This window comes from Notolabrus celidotus, chromosome 20 (assembly GCF_009762535.1).
Source record: "Notolabrus celidotus isolate fNotCel1 chromosome 20, fNotCel1.pri, whole genome shotgun sequence".
NCBI lineage: Eukaryota > Metazoa > Chordata > Actinopteri > Labriformes > Labridae > Notolabrus > Notolabrus celidotus.
Window position 1 is genome coordinate 9,514,925 of NC_048291.1, and position 18,822 is coordinate 9,533,746.

The window sequence follows — 18,822 nt, forward strand, 5'->3', positions numbered from 1 at the left end:
ACAAATATTGTATTCTAAGATTTTTAAGGCTTAATATACAGTATGTTAAATCATTTTTTCCCATAATTACCTGGTCATATAACAAGTAACACAGAGTTCAACTCATTCAAGAAACAAACCATACACTTTCTATTAGGTGAGCTAAGTAACACAACATGATCCGAATTTTTAATGCATATTTACAAACACATACTCTCCCTACTTTCCTAACTTATAAATACATTTTCTGTTGCTTTTTTACTTGCCCTTCTTTTCTTTTTATCATTGTTTTAAATATTACTCCCTCTTATTAATATTTTTTTGTTTTGTATCTAGATATTCTGTTCTACATTGATACTTTGTCTTTGTGTTGATTCTTTGAAGGCCCACTTGACAAGCCTGCTAGGGTTTTCTTTGGCTCCCCCTGCACATAAGATTCAGGATTAATTCAAGATTCAAAGGTTTTTATAATCAAATTTCACCATATATATGAAGACATACAGGAAAATCGAGATGGTGTTTCTCTCTTCCAACTCTTAAATAACAAAAATGTAAATATGAAATACAATAAAATTATAATAAAATACAGTTAAAAACAGCCTATGTACACAGTGCAGGTAGTGCAGTGCTGTGACAGTTTAAAAATGGACAAATGTAAATAGATAATAGTGCAAATAACATGTTAGTGGTTAGTTTTATTATTGAATTTACCTGTTATATCTTGGCCCGTGTAATTGAACAGCGATGTTTTGTTTTGTTATTTTATTTGTGCAATAAATAAATAAATATAAGCATAATTTAACTCAAAATTGAACGCTGGGATATATATAAATCAGCTGGATCCTGATGATGGAAAACATGTTTAAAAAAAAGATGTATTTGATATGCATTTTTAATAGTTTGATCCATGTCCATTCTGTTATCATGGAGGAGACGGGCTGTATGTATGGGCTGAGATTTGTGCCACTAGAAACCGAAATTGAATAATAATATTGAATTTGAAAAGCATGATTTGAAATTGAAATTAATGTTTTGAAAATGAATTTATTTGCCTTGAAATTGTATTTAACCTACTTGAAACTCTATTTTCCTCAAATTCAAAAATAAAAAAATTAATTTCAGTTTCTAGTCCAAATCTCAGTCCATATTTATGGCCTATACTGGAGCTAGTCAGTAGGGGGAGCCTCACTTTTTGGGAGCCTTCACATCCATCTTTTGTACTGTCTGTGGCGTGCACGCAAACAAATCACTGTTCTTCAAAGTACATATGTAGAAGTAAAAGAGCTTCATACAAAAAGTAGGAAGGGTCAAATTTCTTTAAAGAGTCACAATTCACTTAAAATGCACATTCAGCTTCAACGTAAAACACGGTTTAAATGCTGAGAATTACTGCAGGCTCTGCCCCCTTGAGCGCCCCCTGGTGGCTGCAGCTGGACCTTCGTTTGAGTGCTCAGGTAAAGGTTAGGAATGTGCAGCCTCAGGGCAGAGATACTGACAAAGCACTCCCACACACACACACACACACATGCATACATACATTCTATGTTCATTCCGTATGGTATGGTGTTGGATCCAGATGTTTTGAATCCAGATGACGCAGACTGATCTGCCCTCGCGCCTCTATATTTTACATCCTGTTCTGAAGAAGTTTGCTGTGACGTCATGGATCCTCCAAATGACCAAATAAGGAAGGTGACACACGCGAGAGGAATGTATTCAACTCAGATTTCACTTCAATGATCCGAAAAGAAACGATCAATGAACGGCGCGAGACGAATTTAACAACTTTATCATCTGTTGCTCAGACACACAACCTGCAGTGTGTGTGTGTGTGTGTGTATGTGTGTGTGTATGTATGTGTGTGCTGCTGCGTGAGAGTTTTTGTGAGAGTGTGTGGATGTGTCTGTGACTTGAGTTTGTTGAGAAAGAGAAAAGAGGAAGCAGTTCCGCCCTCAGATCAGCCTGCAGGAGGAGGAGTAGAGAAGCTCGCGGAGAAGGACCCACACAGGCCGCTATAAGGATTCAAACTAACCCGCAGATAGGCTCTCGTTCTCGGTGCAGATTCCTGAGAAGTCCCGGTGTGGACTGAGGAGGAGCCCCGGACTCTGTACCTGATATCTGCTGCTCTCGGTGTGTTCGCGACAGAATGAGGTCAATGTGAAGAAAGTTTCAGAGACAAAAGCTAACTGTTCCCCCTCACAGGCGGGTCTGGATCGGTTCTGGGCCTCACTTGTTGGTCTCATCAGGTCCCGGACGGTTTTCTGATCCGGAAAAATCCCGGATCGGTCAGACAGGATGAGTGGAGAAGAGGAGAGATTCAAGCTGGTGGTGGTGGGAGGAGGAGGGGTGGGCAAGAGCGCGCTGACCATCCAGTTCATCCAGGTACACACACACACACACACACACACACACACACACACAAACACACACACACACACACACACACACACACAGAATTTTTTTTTTTTTTAGTCAGTTATGCCTCCTGAATACCTTATTTGTATTGTATTGACCTGCAACTGGTGATCAATGATCCACTAACATCTCTTTCACTTATGAGTCATTTCAGACCAACATTAGTCATCCATAAAGTTTCACAACTTCACAAAAATAAGGAAGTAACATCAAAGGGTCAAGTTTAGAGTGAAACATATTAATAACTTATTGATACAGACACCTGGTTCAGACTCTGTGCTGGGAACACAGCGCTTGGATCTTTATTTATTTGTTTGTTGGTATAGATGCATTACCTTGTGTTTTAAATGGCATATATTTTGCAAGTTAATTACTTTAATTCTTAGAGATGACTTTACAGCCTGTAGTGTGTGATAAGAATTGATTATGATTAGAAAGCATTACAGTGTAACAAAAACATCAGTACTTACCAAGTCGTGTTCAGACACACCTTGTATTCCTGTAAAACACATGGTACGAGAGTAGAGACACAGGTCAAAGGGTTCACGTTTGCAGAATTCAAACTAGCACAAAGTTTCAGGTTGAGCATCAACAGGTGAAATATCCATCCTGACTTTGCCCGGTCTTTCTTCTGCCAACCTCCTGATAAAATTTCTGCAAGAAGTCAGGATAAGCATGTGTGAACGCAACAGGTAAAAGACAGGAAAATTCACAGATAGCAAGCATGGTAGGATGATGACGTTGCTAACCAGGCAGAGAAACATGAAACAGGATGAATACAATCAATCAGTCAATCTTTATTTATATTGTGCCAAATCACAACAAACGTTAACTCAAGACGCTTTACAAACAAATCAGGTCTAGACCGTACTGTAGACCGACTCAGTCTGATCTCATCTTAATCCACCATGAGCAGAGCACTTTGCAGCATTTATCAAGTTACAGCGGCAAGGACAAACTTCCTTTAACAGGCATAAACCTCGAGCAGAACCAGGCTCATGTTAGACCGCCATCTGCCTTGACGCGTTGGGGTTGGAAAGTGGGATAGAGGAGATGAAGAGAGAGATAATAGTGATGATGCACCAGATAATAGTAGTTGTAGCTGCTGGATTCTGGCACGTCCAAACATAAAAGCGTCTGAGGTTGAAGAATAATCCTTTTCAGGACCAGATCGGTGAAGACGTGTGCACATCCATCCTTTACATGTAGTATTGATACAAATGCAAAAACTGGGCCCTAAACGTCAACTTTAACCTTGTTGTCTCAGAGGGGATATTTAGCCAGTTGGCTCCCCTGTGCACTGATGAACATTTCTACAAGTTTTGAGTTTTCTGCCGCAGAATTGAACAGGTACTTAATCACATGACCTTCAGCATAAAGTCTCAGAAGGCAGGAAGGATGAAGGATGCTGCGGATGTAGCCTTATGTTTACAAGACATACGTTATAACTGAATGAGAAGGACATGGCAGCTAACAGGAAATATATTCAGCTTTCATTGCACGCACAAAGATCACACCTGTAGCTCACTAATTCTATGGTGTAAATTTCATCACCCCCTCCCCGTTGCTAGCTGTGAATCTTCATGACTTTGACCTGCTGCGATTTCTTGCAGAGACTTGAAGGCTCACAGAAAGAACTGTAGATAAAGACACAAGGGAATTATTGTCTGTTTTCACATGCAGCCCATCCTTCAATTTTAGGAGTTTGGTGAATAGGGCTTATCTATCTCTCTCTCTCTCTCTCTCTCTCTCCTCTCTCTCTCTCTCTCTCTCTCTCCCACCCTCCCTCCCTCCCTCCCTCCCTCCATGTGTGTGTCTGATATGTTACATACGACGACCACATCTGAGCCCTGAACCCTGTGAACACATCAAACACCATGCAGCATCTGTTCTGTGTTTAGCTTTTCATGATTTCATTAACAGACAGACTTCATCACACCACGTACCCTCACGTCCAACTGCTCACTTAAAGGAACATTCTGCACTTTTCCTTTGTTTTATAGATCTTACACTTTGTGTTACGGCTGACCTCATGTTTGAATGTGGTTATTGCTTCACAGACTGTTGACTGACTGTTAGTCTGTGGTGATGCTAGCATGCTAACACCAGTGAACACTCACTTAACTTACAAGAAAAACAAAGCTGAGCTGTTTTAAAGTTCAGTTAAGACTAAAATCCTGTGTCTGTGTGTGTTTGGAAAATGACTGAATCATCACTGATACATGTAGGGGAGTATGAACTACAACTTTATCTCCTGAAGTGAAGTAAGACATTCTAGTTCTTGAGAGAATGTACTGAGTCATGCTGTGACACTTCTTACTGGAACACATGTTTAACAGCTGAATGTACAAGCGGCAGCTCGAAGCTCACAAGAAGCCAGAATTACTGTGTAGCCACCCACCCACAAAAGTCATATTTCCACCCACAGTACCTGGAACTTTAACTCCCAGGAACTACTTTTAACCCTTTTGTTATGTTCGTTTCTTAGGGACAGCAATAATGTTCCTGGGTCAACTTGACCCTGGGCGCATTTAACCCTCCTGTTATGTTCGTTTCTTAGGGACAGCAATAATGTTCCTATGTCAACTTGCCCCGAGGCATATTTAACCCTCTTGTTATGTTCCTTTCTTAGGGACAGCAATAATGTTCCTGGGTCAACTTGACCCGGGGCATATTTAACCCTCTTGCTATGTTCCTTTCTTAGGGACAGCAATAATGTTCCTGGTTCAACTTGCCCCGAGGCATATTTAACCCTCCTGTTATGTTCCTTTCTTAGGGACAGCAATAATGTTCCTGCAGATTTAATGATCCGAAAGTGTCCAACCCCCCCCAAAAAAACAATAAACATGATTTTAATCTCATTATTAACTCCATTACTAACCATTTAAATCAATATATAGTGCATTGGTGTTCTTTAATTCTCACAGATGTGCAATACAAATGTGTGAAATGAGCCATTTTCATTGTATATGTTGTTTACCCTAATTAAGCCAAGTAAAAGAAGTTTCATAGTGAAATAATACTCATAACAATTTATTTTTTATTTTTGAACTTTAAAATGGGTCAATTTGAGCCGCATCTTTCAGTCCAATGCAGACCGAAGACCTGTGAGGGTGAGGCGGTTATGTTCCCTGACATATGTAAAACCAACAGCTGTTTTTACACGCCGTTTTTACACTGCTCTATGTACAGATTAATGAAAGAGTGATGTTTGACAGCCTTTAATAGAAAGACACTTACTCAGATCTTTGTGATTAAAGTTGAACCACATAAAACACTAAACTTTAAAGGCACAGAGAAACTAGCATTGCTAAAAACAAGTTGTTAAAACAAACTAAAGTGGGACAGAAATCTGTGATACAAAACAAAATATTCATAGTACAAAATTGAGTCCAAGCCAAGCGGCAATCTCCGGTCTCAAACTATGAAGCCCAAGTGTTATAAACTGCAACTCATCCAGAATCTGCTTGAGGCTGGCTGCAGAGACACCGGAAACCACATACACACCAATTTAAAAAAGACGATCTTTGCAGCATTAATAAACATGTTTACAGCATGGTTCAAAAAACGGCTTGGCTCTACGTCGCTAATTTCTCTATCGGCACACACTGTACGGGGGGTGAATTTTTTTCTAACGCGACGGTTCAGAAGATATTAAGATTACAAGTTTTTGCCCAAATAAGGACACGACCGACTTGACTCCCGGACGGGAACACATAGCTGTTGACTAAGAGGCTCAAACTCCGCCTCTTCACGTCACACTATGCCTGGTTGAGTTCCGCATTTCCAATATGGCTGCCACCATCGATTGGCTTCCAAACAGCTCTCAGGAACAGATGGGTGACGTCACAGATACCACGTCCGTTATTTATACAGTCTATGGTCCAAGCTCTAAAATTCTCAAAATGAATAAATGCAGACTTGGAAATTTCAAGATAATCATAAGACAGCCTAACCCAATGTTTTCCAAAGTTGCTTACTCACACACATCGCTTACAGTGTCGGATGATAGGGGAGTGGGGTCTCAGGAGGCAGGACATGAAGTTAAGAACGCCGAGGTTATCACTGTGTAATGTTCACAAGATATCCATGACAGAGGGTCAAGCAGAGTCTTTTTTGCCTTTAATGCTATGTGTAAACACATCAGTGAGGGAACAGAGTGTGAAGCAGCAACATTGCATGCCCAGAGATTACACCAGTCACATAATATAAACATCTTCACTCCCTCCCACTAGTCCATTCTGACATCTATCTGCTGCATCCTCACATCCACTAACCCTGGCGTCTTGAGTGAATTTTCCCAGAAGGCTGGCATGGAAAAGTCACAGGGTGAAGAATTTGGCTGTTTGTGTTCACACATGCAGCTATCCCTAAAATTGTCTTGAGGTTTTCAGGAGTTTTGTGTGTATGTGATATCAGCAGGAAGTTCCAGCAAGAGTATGTTGTACTGAAACACAGAACACAATTGGCTTCAGGAACCTTTCGAAAAGAAGCTCTTGAGGCTTGAAGTTCCTGATACTTTAGGTGGAAATGCTGCTTTTTACTGCTTCGCAAATGATGTCAGTGACGTCTTCGAAGCACAGTGAACAAAAACAAAAACATACCGTGACCACTTCAGATATTCAGAAATGGTGATAGCTACTTGAGTATTTATGACGTAGTACTTATAAATAGGTTCAACATTAAGACTTTGACAACTGTGGCAAAAGGCGCTGAGTCCCTTGGTAAAGTCCTGATCATGGCTTCAGTCTCCTGTTCCCTGCAGCACTAACAGATGTGTGTTTTTCTTTGGTTGTCCCCATCAGTCATACTTTGTGTCAGACTACGACCCGACCATCGAGGACTCCTACACCAAGATCTGCACTGTGGATGGAAAAGAGACCAGACTTGACAGTGAGTCTCATACACACTGACACGCACACACACACACGCACACACACACACGCACACACACACACACACACACACACACACACACACACACACACACACACACACACACACACACACACACACAACCTCAAATGCACACTCTTTCCTTTGGGTGTGAGTCAGAGAGTGCGTTTGGAAACAGAGGGTGTGTTTCTCGATGATGCGACCCAGCAGTGTTTGTGTGTGTGTGTCCGTGTGTTTTGTGTGTTTGCCCTGTTAGGACTTGTGTGTGTGTGTGTGTGTGTGTGTGTGTGTGTGTGTGTGTGTGTGTGTGTGTGTGTGTGTGTGTGTGTGTGTGTGTGTGTGTGTGTGTGTGTGTGTGTGTGTGTGTGTGTTGGGCTGCAGACTGTTGGGTCACACTGATGTTTCAGCACACACGAGTGAATCATTGTCTGAACATATTTCTGATTGTAACACAAGGATCTGATTCTTGTTAATATTCGGTCCTTCTGTATGTGTGTGTGTGTGTGTGTGTGTGTGTGTGTACATTTTATATGTGTGTGTGTTTGTGTGTGGGTGTTTATTATGTGTGTACAGATGTTGCAGCGTGTGATGTGGGGGTGTACAGGGTGGGTCCAGACTTACAGCCAATCAGTGCTCACAGAGGATCAGCCTGTGTCTCTTAAAGCTCTACATCTGAGTCACAAAGTTTAACACTTCACAAAGTTTCTTAAACTTTATAAACGTCCCTTAAACACTGTTCTAAATTTGTAGAACAAGATAAGATTAACAAAAGAATAGATTTACAATTTTAGAATTTTAAACTCACAGTACTTTAGGGAAGATTTTTATTTGGCTAAAACAGCAACACCCTCTCAACAACATTGACTGACAAACGGACGAATCAGCGTTGCAATCATGGTGCATTGTTTTGGTGTTTTAAACTTGGACGGGGATTGTTGGGACATATGGTCATCCTATATTACATGCTGCCTTGCTTTTTATTGTATTATTTTGTATTAAGATTAGGGTGGCAAAATTCCGGGAATTTTCAAAGTCAGAAACTTTCCATGGGAATTAACCATAGACTGTAAAAAATATGGACGTAGGATCCGTGACGTCACCCATCTGTTTCTGAAGAGCTGTTTTGAGACCAATCGGCTGCGGCAGCCATATTGCTTCTGTCGAGCCAGTGTGACGTAAAGAGGCGGGCTTTGAGCCTCTTAGCCAACAGCTGCAGTGTTCCTGCAGGTAGCTGTGCCTCTCATTGGAAGACTAGTAATCTCAATATCTTCTAAATTACCGAATTAGAAAAAAATTCACCCCCCTCACAGTGAGAGGACATCTAGAAATTAGCTATTCAGACTACACTCATCTTTTGTACCAGGCTGTAAACATGTTTATTAATGCTGCAAAGATCGTCTTTTCCCCATTCATGTGTATGTGACTTCCGGTACTTCCGGAGTCAGCCTCAAGCGGATCCTCGATGAACTGCAGCTTTTAACACTTCCGCATTGGACTCATATTTTTAGACCGGAGGTTGCCGCTTGGAATTAACAGGAATAAATCAGGAATTTACTAAATTGAAGATTGGCTCTTAATAGGGAACTTAAATATAGTTGGGGAAAATATATTTTAGCATAATGCTGACTAAAACAACCCGATTTCATGCAAGTACAGTTGAATATCTATGCTATTCCTCAATCACATGCACATAGCACACTGCTTACAGCAGGGCTATTGAGACCACGCCCCCTGTATGCACTGTGCATTCCTCCATCACATGCACAGATGATTTCTAGAGTCCTGGGCCTCACTTTTGAGCCCAGAGCACAGGACTATTGAGGCCACACATTTGAGCCTGTGGACTACACAAAGTGAAGTAAGTTTTGATGATATTATGTGGTAATATACTTCCTCCCACAGTTCCACAGTAATCATATCTTTCATATACTCTTCTTTCTGTCAGTCTATCTCAGTAAACAGGTAACAATGTTACAATTTTACAATGTTACAATGTTACAGTAACAGGTTTAGATACTTTCATTGCATATATTACAGGGAAATGGTACCAACATATTCACATGTTTTCAACTCGCTTTAAGTTCCTCTGTTGCTTCATCACTCTGTCTAGTGTCTCCTTTGTCCACGCTGTCACTTCTGTGTAATGTTTATGCAGCCTAGGAAAAAGTAGCATTTGCATACAAATTTGATGCATGGTACAGAACAAATATTTATGCTTGGATATGATACATTTGCATTAAATCAATTCCCAGTTAATTACTCTCAATTCCCATAAATTCCCATGGAAAGTTTCCAATTTGGAATATTTCCCAAATTCCCCAGCTTAACTTCCCATGGAAATTTCCAGGAAAATTTCCAGAAATTTCTACCCCTTTGCAACACTAATTAAGATACAAGTACATTCAGTTTCACATTAAATAGTTTTTTGAAACAGCATGGATCTTACCATCTATTTTGATGCTGTAAGTCAAGCTGCAGTTCCTCAAATGTCTACTAGAGGCTTGCACCAAAACCTTATTAGAGCCCACATCAAGAAGTCTATTTCTAAGAGTTATGTATTAATATGAGGTGCTTCTAATTTGGCTGACACAGGGTGCGCTGTAGGTCTTTGCCAAGCGGCTAAGCTATGTCCTCAACTCCTCCTCTTTGAGTGTTTCTAGATTAGCTGAACATCAACATTTCCAATATGGCGGTGGCTGTTTTTTGGCTTCATCATACTGCTTTAGGAACCAGTAGGTGACATCCATAGACTGTAATGCACGTAGTAACCGTGACGTCACCCATCTGTTCCTGAGCGCTCTTTTGAAGCCATTCAACAGCGGCAGCCATATTGGAAATGCGGAACTCCACCGGGCACAGTGTGAGGTAAAGAGGCGGAGTTTGAGCCTCCTAGCCAACAGCTATGTGTTCCCGTTCGGGAGTCAAGTCGGTCATGTCCTTATTTGGGCAAAAACTTGTAATCTTAATATCTTCTGAAACGTTGTGTTACAAAAGAATTTGCCCCCCCCCGTAAAGTGTGTGCCGATAGAGAAAGTAGCGATGTAGAGCCAAGCGTTTTTTTGAACCAGGCTGTAAACATGTTTATTAATGCTGCAAAGATCGTCTTTTTTGAATGGGTGTGTATGTGGTTTCCGGTGACATCAAGGAGACTATGTCCATGTTTTGTAAAACCTATGGTACAGTCTGTGTTTATTAGGTAATGAGTAATGTTGGAGTGCATTGTTAACTGCAGTAGGTGGAAACATAACTCCCTGTTAACAAAATGTGTTGAAAGAAAAGTACAGGCATGCATCTCATTTGTATGATTCGTGCATGAAAGGGTTAAGTTATTAGTTGACGGACAAAAGCAAACAGTTGTTACTTTAACACACACAAGCAGCTCTACAACATTTTTTATTGATATTTTGGATTTAATACCTGAACTGAAATAACTCGTGCATCACTGAGTCACAATCCAGGTCATCAGATGAAAACAGAGCATGAAACTAAGAAACAAAGAGGACTGCTGTTTTTCTGTGTTACCCTGTAGACTCAAATAGGAACTTTATGATACCCTCTGCTTTAGATTGTCTTTTTTTAACGCTGCTGTGAGTGCTGATTGGTTCCAGTTTGCGGTTATTTGTTGCTTTTTATTTGTCATCTTGCATTTATGTTTTCTGAATTCTTTCTACAAATGTTTTCATCCTGTTAGCTGTTCTTTTTATCTTCTGTTTGATATCCACCACTTTGTAAGCTGTTTATAATGTGTTATATATCAAATCCTATTTCATTCTAACACATTCTGCAGATGAGTCCACTGTTTATGTTATACCCTACCCACAGCTTTGTCTTACAGGTGCCAAGTTATTTCAAGTGAACGTTGAGTAAACAGTGTGTGTGTGTGTGTGTGTGTGTGTGTGTGTGTGTGTGTGTGCGTGTGCGTGTGTGTCAGTCTTGGACACAGCAGGTCAGGAAGAGTTTGGAGCGATGAGGGAGCAGTACATGAGATCAGGAGAAGGATTCTTACTTGTGTTTGCTCTCAACGACCGCGGCAGGTAACCTGACCTATACATAACTCTACACACACACACACACACACACACACACACACACACACACACACACACACACACACACACACACACACACACACACACACACACACACACACACACACAGACAGACACACAGGGTCAGAAATATATGAAACTACACCACAACATAACTGTGAGCCCTGTGTGATGTGGACACGGTGTGTGTGTGTGTGTGCATGGTTTTCATTGTTTGGGTCCTTGCTAAACACAGAAGTGAGCGGACTGTTTAGACCAACGCTTCTCTCTGTTTTTAGCTCTCAGGGGGGACATGTTAGGGTGGACAACATGAACCAATCTAGTGACTCTGTTGGATCATAAAGATGGTCAAATGTGTGTCCATTATTTTGCATCCTTATGTTTTATTTTGTTAGAGTCTACTTTAGTACTTTAGACTGCACTCATAGTGTTTTAATGTGCATGTTGTCTATTTGCATGCAGTACCAGTAATAGCAGCGTTCGGAAACTGTTGACTCCAGGGCGTAAAGTCAAACCTCCACATGCATAAAAAAAAACCCTATGCCCTTGAACGCACACCCAGAATGTCTCCTGTGTTCAAAGGGAACCATCATTTTTCATATTCTAATCAAACTTTAATGTATCGTGTGCCGTGAGCAGCTACCACGAGGTGCAGAAGTTTCACACTCAGATCCTGAGGGTGAAGGACAGAGACGACTTCCCGATGGTTTTGGTGGGGAACAAAGCGGACCTGGAGCAGCAGAGAGTGGTGAGTTTCTACACACAGTGAGTCAGAGAGAGTCAGGGTGTACTTTGTTCTGATTGTGTGTGTTTTTTTTATGTGCAGATCTCCAGGGAGGATGCTCAGGCGTTTGCTGCAGAGAACAGGATCCACTACATGGAGGCTTCAGCCAAAAACCGCTACAATGTGGACGAGGCCTTCCTGGAACTGGTTCTAATCATCAGGTACAGACTAAATATCAATATAGCAACAGACCCATGTTATCTTAAAACTAAAATCTGCACTTGACTGTAATGAGCCGTTTTATGTTAATGAGAATACTATGGAAGTTAGTCACAGGCGGCTCCTGTGCAACACAATGTAGGCTAACTGGCCATCATAAAGCCAATCCTTTAAAACTTACACTCACAAATCAGAACTGAGAGAAGGGGAGGACCCACTGATAAGCTCTGGCTTATGGTGAAACAATCTGCGTGGGTCCTGTAAACATGTACTAAACGCTGACTCTTGTGCGTAACAATGAATGATGAATGTTCTGGCGTGCTGAAAGATACGTGATTTTTTATCTTATCAGTGACCCTCCTGCTGTAAGAGTCCAAATGTGTTCCCTGTTCAATCACACATCAATCACACCATAACGTCATATTTTCCCCGTCTTCCTCACTGTTGCTGCTTATCAACCTTTAATCTGTTGGCCTGTTTGTACGCTATTTATTCAGAGGTTGTTCTGTATTGAGCTTCTATGAACCAATGGGGTGTGTAGGGGGCGTGGTTTTAAAATTGATAGAGGGAACAATGCATGAAAGTTGGCACGATTTAACCCTCCTGTTATGTTGCGGGTCAAATTGACCCTTTTTAAAGTCTATTTTAGGGAATATATGCCTTCCAAACCATCTAAATGCAGCATAAAAGTCTGGGCAGCATGTGACAAATGCCGTGTTAATTTATCAAAATACCTTCATAAAAAAAAAATAACGTAAAAATGTAAAATTAAATGGACAAAAATCTATGTCATGTAAAACTATTGTGTTTATATTTAGGGCTTTCCAGTACATTAAAACAAGTTTTAACATGAATTTTAATGAAAAACGAGTGAGTTATCCTCATTGAACCATGATCTGTGAGAATTAGTGAACGTTATTGCTGTTCCAAAGAAATGAACATAACAGGAGGGTTAATCATTTCCAGGTTTATGATTTTCGTACACTCTTAGTAAGGAATTTTGCATTGCTTTATAAAGAAACCCCTGACCCTGGATGTAGTGGATTTTTAAGAAACTTGTCCCCAGAGTGGGCAACAAACTAAAAGCAGAATCTGGTCGATGATAGAAGAACAAGACTATCTCACATCTTGTGAATCAACGTTAGAGCTTGGTTAACCTCTTTTTAGACCATCATTGACCTAGTAAACAGGGACAGGAAGTCGTGTTTCTCTGAAACCATGACACTACCTAATAGTTAGAAACACAAGGTTACATAATGTGAAGTTAGTAAAAAAAAAGAGTTAACAATCAGGTAAAAAATCTGTTAAAAGTGACAGAGGGAGTATAAAAAAGGCCAGCATTGGTTGGTACACAGTCCTTGTGAAGTGCTGCTAGTATTTATTTATTTATTTATTTATTTATTTATTTATTTCAATAGGGACAGTGTACAGCCATTTAGTTGTACCAGAGTTAGCTAGCAGCTAATTTACATCTGTAGTCCCTGGGCAGGAGACAGAGGCGATGCCTCTGTTAAAAACAAATAGTACATAATTTAAACAGCTACACAATAATACATAACTATTATAAAACAACAGGGATACATTTACATCAAAACTACTAACACAATAATAAAACATAAATAGCTAAAAGCACTACACTATGAAAGTTGTTATATTTAAGTGTGATGAGTACATGATTGGTTTGATTTTAGCCATGATTTCATCCTGGACTTAAACTCAGCAAAGCTGCAGCACTCTCTGATTTTACTCAGTAATGACTTCCAAGCAGTTGTTGCTCTAATAGAGAGTATATGTACAATCTGTACAAAGAAAGGTATAGAACTACTTTTAAGATATAAATAAATGAATTAGCCTAAGCCAGAGTGAAAATTTTAGTGGATGAATATAATAATAGAATATGTTATAGAATAAACCACGTGCAATATTGTAATTTATTCTAAAACTTATTTTATTATTATATTCATCCACTAAAACTTGCACTCTGGCTTAGGCTAATTCATTTATTTGCTGCTCCTACTGCTTGGAATACGCTCCAGAAGGATTTGAATCTGTCAGATCAAATCTGACTGGACGCCTTTGGGTCCATCTTAAATGAAAGACAGACCCCAGAACAGTGCCTGTGTTTTTAAATGCTGTTTTGTATCACAAATTGCACTTTTTTTGAAAATAAGTTGCACTTTTAAATTATTGAGTTCTTCTACATACTGTCTGTACATATGCTCCATGCTGTTGAGTTGTGCTATTTATTTTGACGTGTGCTGCTGACCTCTTGGCCAGGTCGCCCTTGTAAAAGAGGTCTTGATCTCAATGGGTCTCATCTGGTTAAATAAAGGTTAAATAAAAAATGTATATCTTAGAAGTACTTCTATACCTTTTTTTGTACAGATATTATTTTTATTTGTATTTAGAATTTTTAAGGTTAGTTTTTAGGTTTTTATATTTATTGTCCTTACTGTCTTGTTCTTAAGTACGAGTGTTCCATTCACCAAGTCAAATTCCTTGTGTGCAAGCTCCCTTGGCAATAAAGATTTCTTGATTCTATATCACTTATTATTTATAATATCCGGGACTTATTCATTTAATTCATTTTACTCTATTTATTATTTTTGTATTTTTATATTTTCTCTCCAATTTATTGTCTTTTCTTTTATTTACTCATTTGCTGTCGTATAATGTTCCAAAACATTGAAGCATTGTATAACTAAAGATGGATGTATTTTTGATACACTGTCTGCTTCACAATAAAAAATATTTGAATATATATATTTATAATATCCGTGGTGAATCAGCTGACTCTGTATCAGGTGTGAAAGAGGTCAAACTCTAAAAAGCCTGTCTTCTCACTCTTCGTTTCTGTCGTTTTTTTCATCCTCAGACGGTTTCAGGAGATGGAGAGTCCTCCTCCTCAGACTCACCACACAGGCAAACGAAAGGGAGGTGGCTGTCCCTGTGTCCTCCTCTAAGGACTGTTACCATGGAGACCACAATCTGGTCCCACTTCAGCTTGTCCAAAGAGGAGTGCGTTTGAATGTGTGTGTGTGTGTGTGTGTGTGTGTGTGTGTGTGTGTGTGTGTGTGTGTGTGTGTGTGTGTGTGTGTGTGTGTGTGTGTGTGTGTGTGTGCGTGAGAGAGAGAGAGATGAGGTGCATCATTTTTATTTCATTTGCACTTTTTTTTGCCTTTTTTTTAACATTGTATTCTTCTGTCAGCACTGTGACTGATGATGAATTACAACTTATTTACAATATTTTACTTTATTATAAGAATGTGTCTGTAACATTTCAATGTGTGGCACGCCCAAACACCACATGGAGAAGGCAGGGTAATGTGTTCCTCCTGCAGGGGGCAGCAGAGTCCAACAGAGGACACAATTTTTATTTCCAGCTCACATTTTAATAACAGAAAAAAAACATCCAGAAATACAACATGTCAGTGATCAGATTGTGAAATATGTCTGATGTAGATTATTTATCCAAGAGGGTCTGATCTGCAAACTCCTGATTGAGGAGAAGCATTCCTGAAAATCTACACAAAATCCTTCACGCTGCAGAACTATATTAATGTTTCTGTGACACAGACACAAACACTGTGTGGATGTTTATGTATTGAACAACATCCTGGTACTTTTACAGCCTCTGCATATAAAATGAAATGTATTTTTAATCTTTTTTTTTTAGTATTTTTAATCACAGACATGACTCAGTAATAATAAAACCTAGTGTACCATCTGTACAGCAGATAAACAGTAATCCTCACTCATGGTCCACTCTGGAGCTTCTAGCTGCATGATCTCATGTTCAGCCATGGAGATGCTCCATTTTCATAATGTGAGTTAAAGAAAGAGTTTGTAAGATTAAGTGACATCTAGTGGGGAGGTTGCAGGTTACAAGTTGCTCGTCATTGCAGTAGCTAGAAAAAGCAAATGTGCGATAGTTGCCTAAAGGTTTTCTGTATGAGATACAAGCTGCAGCTTTGAAACAAAGCAGATAGAAGAGGTACAGAAACTCCTAACAGATACAGCAACTGAAGTGTGCTGCAGAAACGAACACTCTAAGTACTGCAACACCTGTCTTCAAACTCACCTGCGTAGGTCTTTGGGTTTTTGCTCTCTTTTTCAAGGCGGTGATTGTTCCAGTATTTGCCCAAAATGTCACTCTTCTCTTATGTCTCCACAATACCTGCAGAGCATCTATCACCTGCAACCTATTTAAAGTTTTCCTCCATGATTACAGGTATCCAGTAATAATACAGTGTCATGTTAAACCTCTACAATGTCCGCCTTTATACTGAATCTGTGTTCTGTGAGGCTTTGGGCACTTTCACTTTTTTAATGGTTCCTTTTTTTTTGGGGGACATTTTTCTTTTATGCCAACTATAGACAGAAAAGGTGGTGGTGGTGGTGTTGGGGTGAGATGGGGGGGTTGAAGACATGCAGCAGAGTGTTGGGGTCAGAGTTCAAACCCGGCAGTTCATGGTTTGTCTCTGCATGTGCACCAAACTTCCCTTCTTTTCGTATTTATATTTACTTTAAAAACTGCATTTCATATGATCAGTTGTATAGTGAAATGAAGATCAAATCACATTTTTACATCATTAAAACTTTTACACAAACATGTCTCTCTCTCTTGTGTCTCTAATGACTGTACACAGTGTATTTGGGGGTCATTTTTTTAAATTTCCATACCTGAGAAATGTGTATATACTAACCCTGCAAAACATAAGGCATTGGTTGTATTATCTAAGGAGTGTGGTGTTCAGAAAGTGGACTTCCTCAGGTTGCAGTTGTAGGATTAAATTAACTGAAATTAGGCTCCTGTGAAGAATTGTGTCAACTTTGGCACCCCAAGGAGATTTACATCCTTGTGGACAAGGATGTACATTTCATCAGAAAATAAAATCTCACCCTGATTTATTTTAATGGTGAAATGTAGCATTGCTAATATTTGTTATTTTAAATGTAAAGAAAGTATGTTTCTTCATTGTGCTGTCAATGGTGTGTTCTAATACCTTCCACAAGCGCTTCTAGGCATTATATGACTCTTGCTGGTGGCCTTATTTGCTTTTGTAGGTCATAAAGATGTTTCAGTATCAATTTAACTCTGTTTCATGTAGTTAAAAAAAAACTAATTTAAAGCTGCTGTTAGTAGTTGTGATATACTTCTTGTGCGCATTCTATGAGCAGTGGCGTGTCCAGAGGGGTGGCCAAGGGTGGCACTGGTACCCCTTGAAATCCAATTGGCCATCCCAGGGGCCAACCCAAAATCTTAAACTATGATTGGCTATTTGCCTTTTCAGAGGTGGGGTTTCTGTTGAAATCTATAATTTGGGATGAGGGGTAAAAGGCTGACCGTAGGTTTCCTTATTAGTGCCCTCAAATGAGACTTTGAAAAAACAACTTTTGTAAGTCCTTAAATAATTAAGCTTAGAAGATTTAAGCCACTTTGTCATGTTTTTTTTAAGTAAAAAGGAATATAACAACTGTTTAACACTTTAATGAAAGTAGGTTGTGAAGATAGAAAGGGAAAATGTTATTTATGTGTAAATGCACTGGCCACCCCTGCCCATGTGAGAGCCTCCGTTTGGCCACCCCGGTCAAAAAGTTCTGGACACGCCCCTGTCTGTGAGGACGTAATGCCGCCTTCCCAGCCAATCAGGATGACGAGTAGGGGCCACCACTCGACCAATCAGGATAGAGGGCAGGAGAGTAGCTCTTATTGGTCCGTGATAAAGGGAAGGGGGGAATAATAACATCGCTTGATACAAAGACTTCGGAAAACACAGAGATTTTGCCATAATCTCAAATTACTTCAATTACTTATGAGTACTGATGAGTATAAATTTTCAAAAGATGAAACACTTTTACAAGGTTGGAGACAAATTTACATTTTGGAAAACAATTTTACAAACGACGGAACACTTTTACCATTAAGTCTGACTCCTTCTAGCCTGACTCCGTTTAGCCTGAGGCTATGTGGTCTGAGGCAGTTTCATCTGAATTCTGACACATGATGAAGGTTTTGCAAAGATATGACGGAGCTTTTCCGGAGACATGATGCTTTTTCATCTGAGGTCTGACACCTCACTCTGAGACCCGAGGATGTCCTAATATGTAAACCATGTCCATCTCTGTTTGGTTTCTCTCCATCAAAACAAACTAAATGACCCCTCACTCCATCACTTCCGTTTTTTGTTTCATTCCCTTTCTGTAAAAATGAAATGTTAATTTGTTTCAGAAATGGTAAAAGTGTTTCATCTTTTGTAAATTTGTTTCCTTAAATGTAAAGTTCTTTTGGCCTTGGTAAAAAAGGGTTTTGCTGATGTAATTTTGTTTTATAAAATATAAAAATGTTTTCCAAATGTAAATTTGTCTCTAACTTTGTAAAAGTGTTTCATCTTTTGTAAATTTGTTTTGTTCTTTAGGGCCACCGTGGTAAGACATTAGCATGCTATAATGCAGCTACTTAATTCTACCATAAGGTGTCCCCCTTCCTCTAAAATATCCAGTTCCAGTTTCTTCGTATGTTGGAGCACGTTTCTCTTT

At 39.6% G+C, this 18,822-nt stretch overlaps 1 protein-coding gene across 2 annotated transcripts; it reads left to right on the plus strand.

Moving 5' to 3' along the window:
* The first annotated feature begins 1,509 nt into the window (after positions 1-1,509).
* Positions 1,510-16,894, plus strand: rras (RAS related). 2 transcript variants are annotated; one of them, XM_034711788.1, is made up of 7 exons: positions 1,510-2,109; positions 2,182-2,361; positions 7,200-7,287; positions 11,222-11,324; positions 11,979-12,087; positions 12,166-12,284; positions 15,158-16,894. In XM_034711788.1, exons 2-7 carry the CDS (start codon positions 2,275-2,277, stop codon positions 15,243-15,245), a joined length of 594 nt encoding a protein of 197 aa, XP_034567679.1. In that variant the 5' UTR covers positions 1,510-2,109; positions 2,182-2,274; the 3' UTR covers positions 15,246-16,894. The 2 variants fall into 2 exon arrangements, with proteins under 2 accessions (XP_034567679.1, XP_034567678.1); XM_034711787.1 differs by having other exon boundaries at positions 1,516-2,361.
* Positions 16,895-18,822: the final 1,928 nt, after the last annotated feature.

What these genes read in the sequence shown, in the direction of transcription:
- rras (XM_034711788.1), top strand. Translation starts at nt 2,275, where the DNA reads ATGAGTGGAGAAGAGGAGAGATTCAAGCTGGTGGTGGTGGGAGGAGGA. An exon ending in GCTCTCAACGACCGCGGCAG is followed by an intron (nt 11,325 to 11,978) that starts GTAACCTGACCT and finishes TGCCGTGAGCAG; the next exon opens with CTACCACGAGGTGCAGAAGT. An exon ending in ACCTGGAGCAGCAGAGAGTG is followed by an intron (nt 12,088 to 12,165) that starts GTGAGTTTCTAC and finishes TTTTATGTGCAG; the next exon opens with ATCTCCAGGGAGGATGCTCA.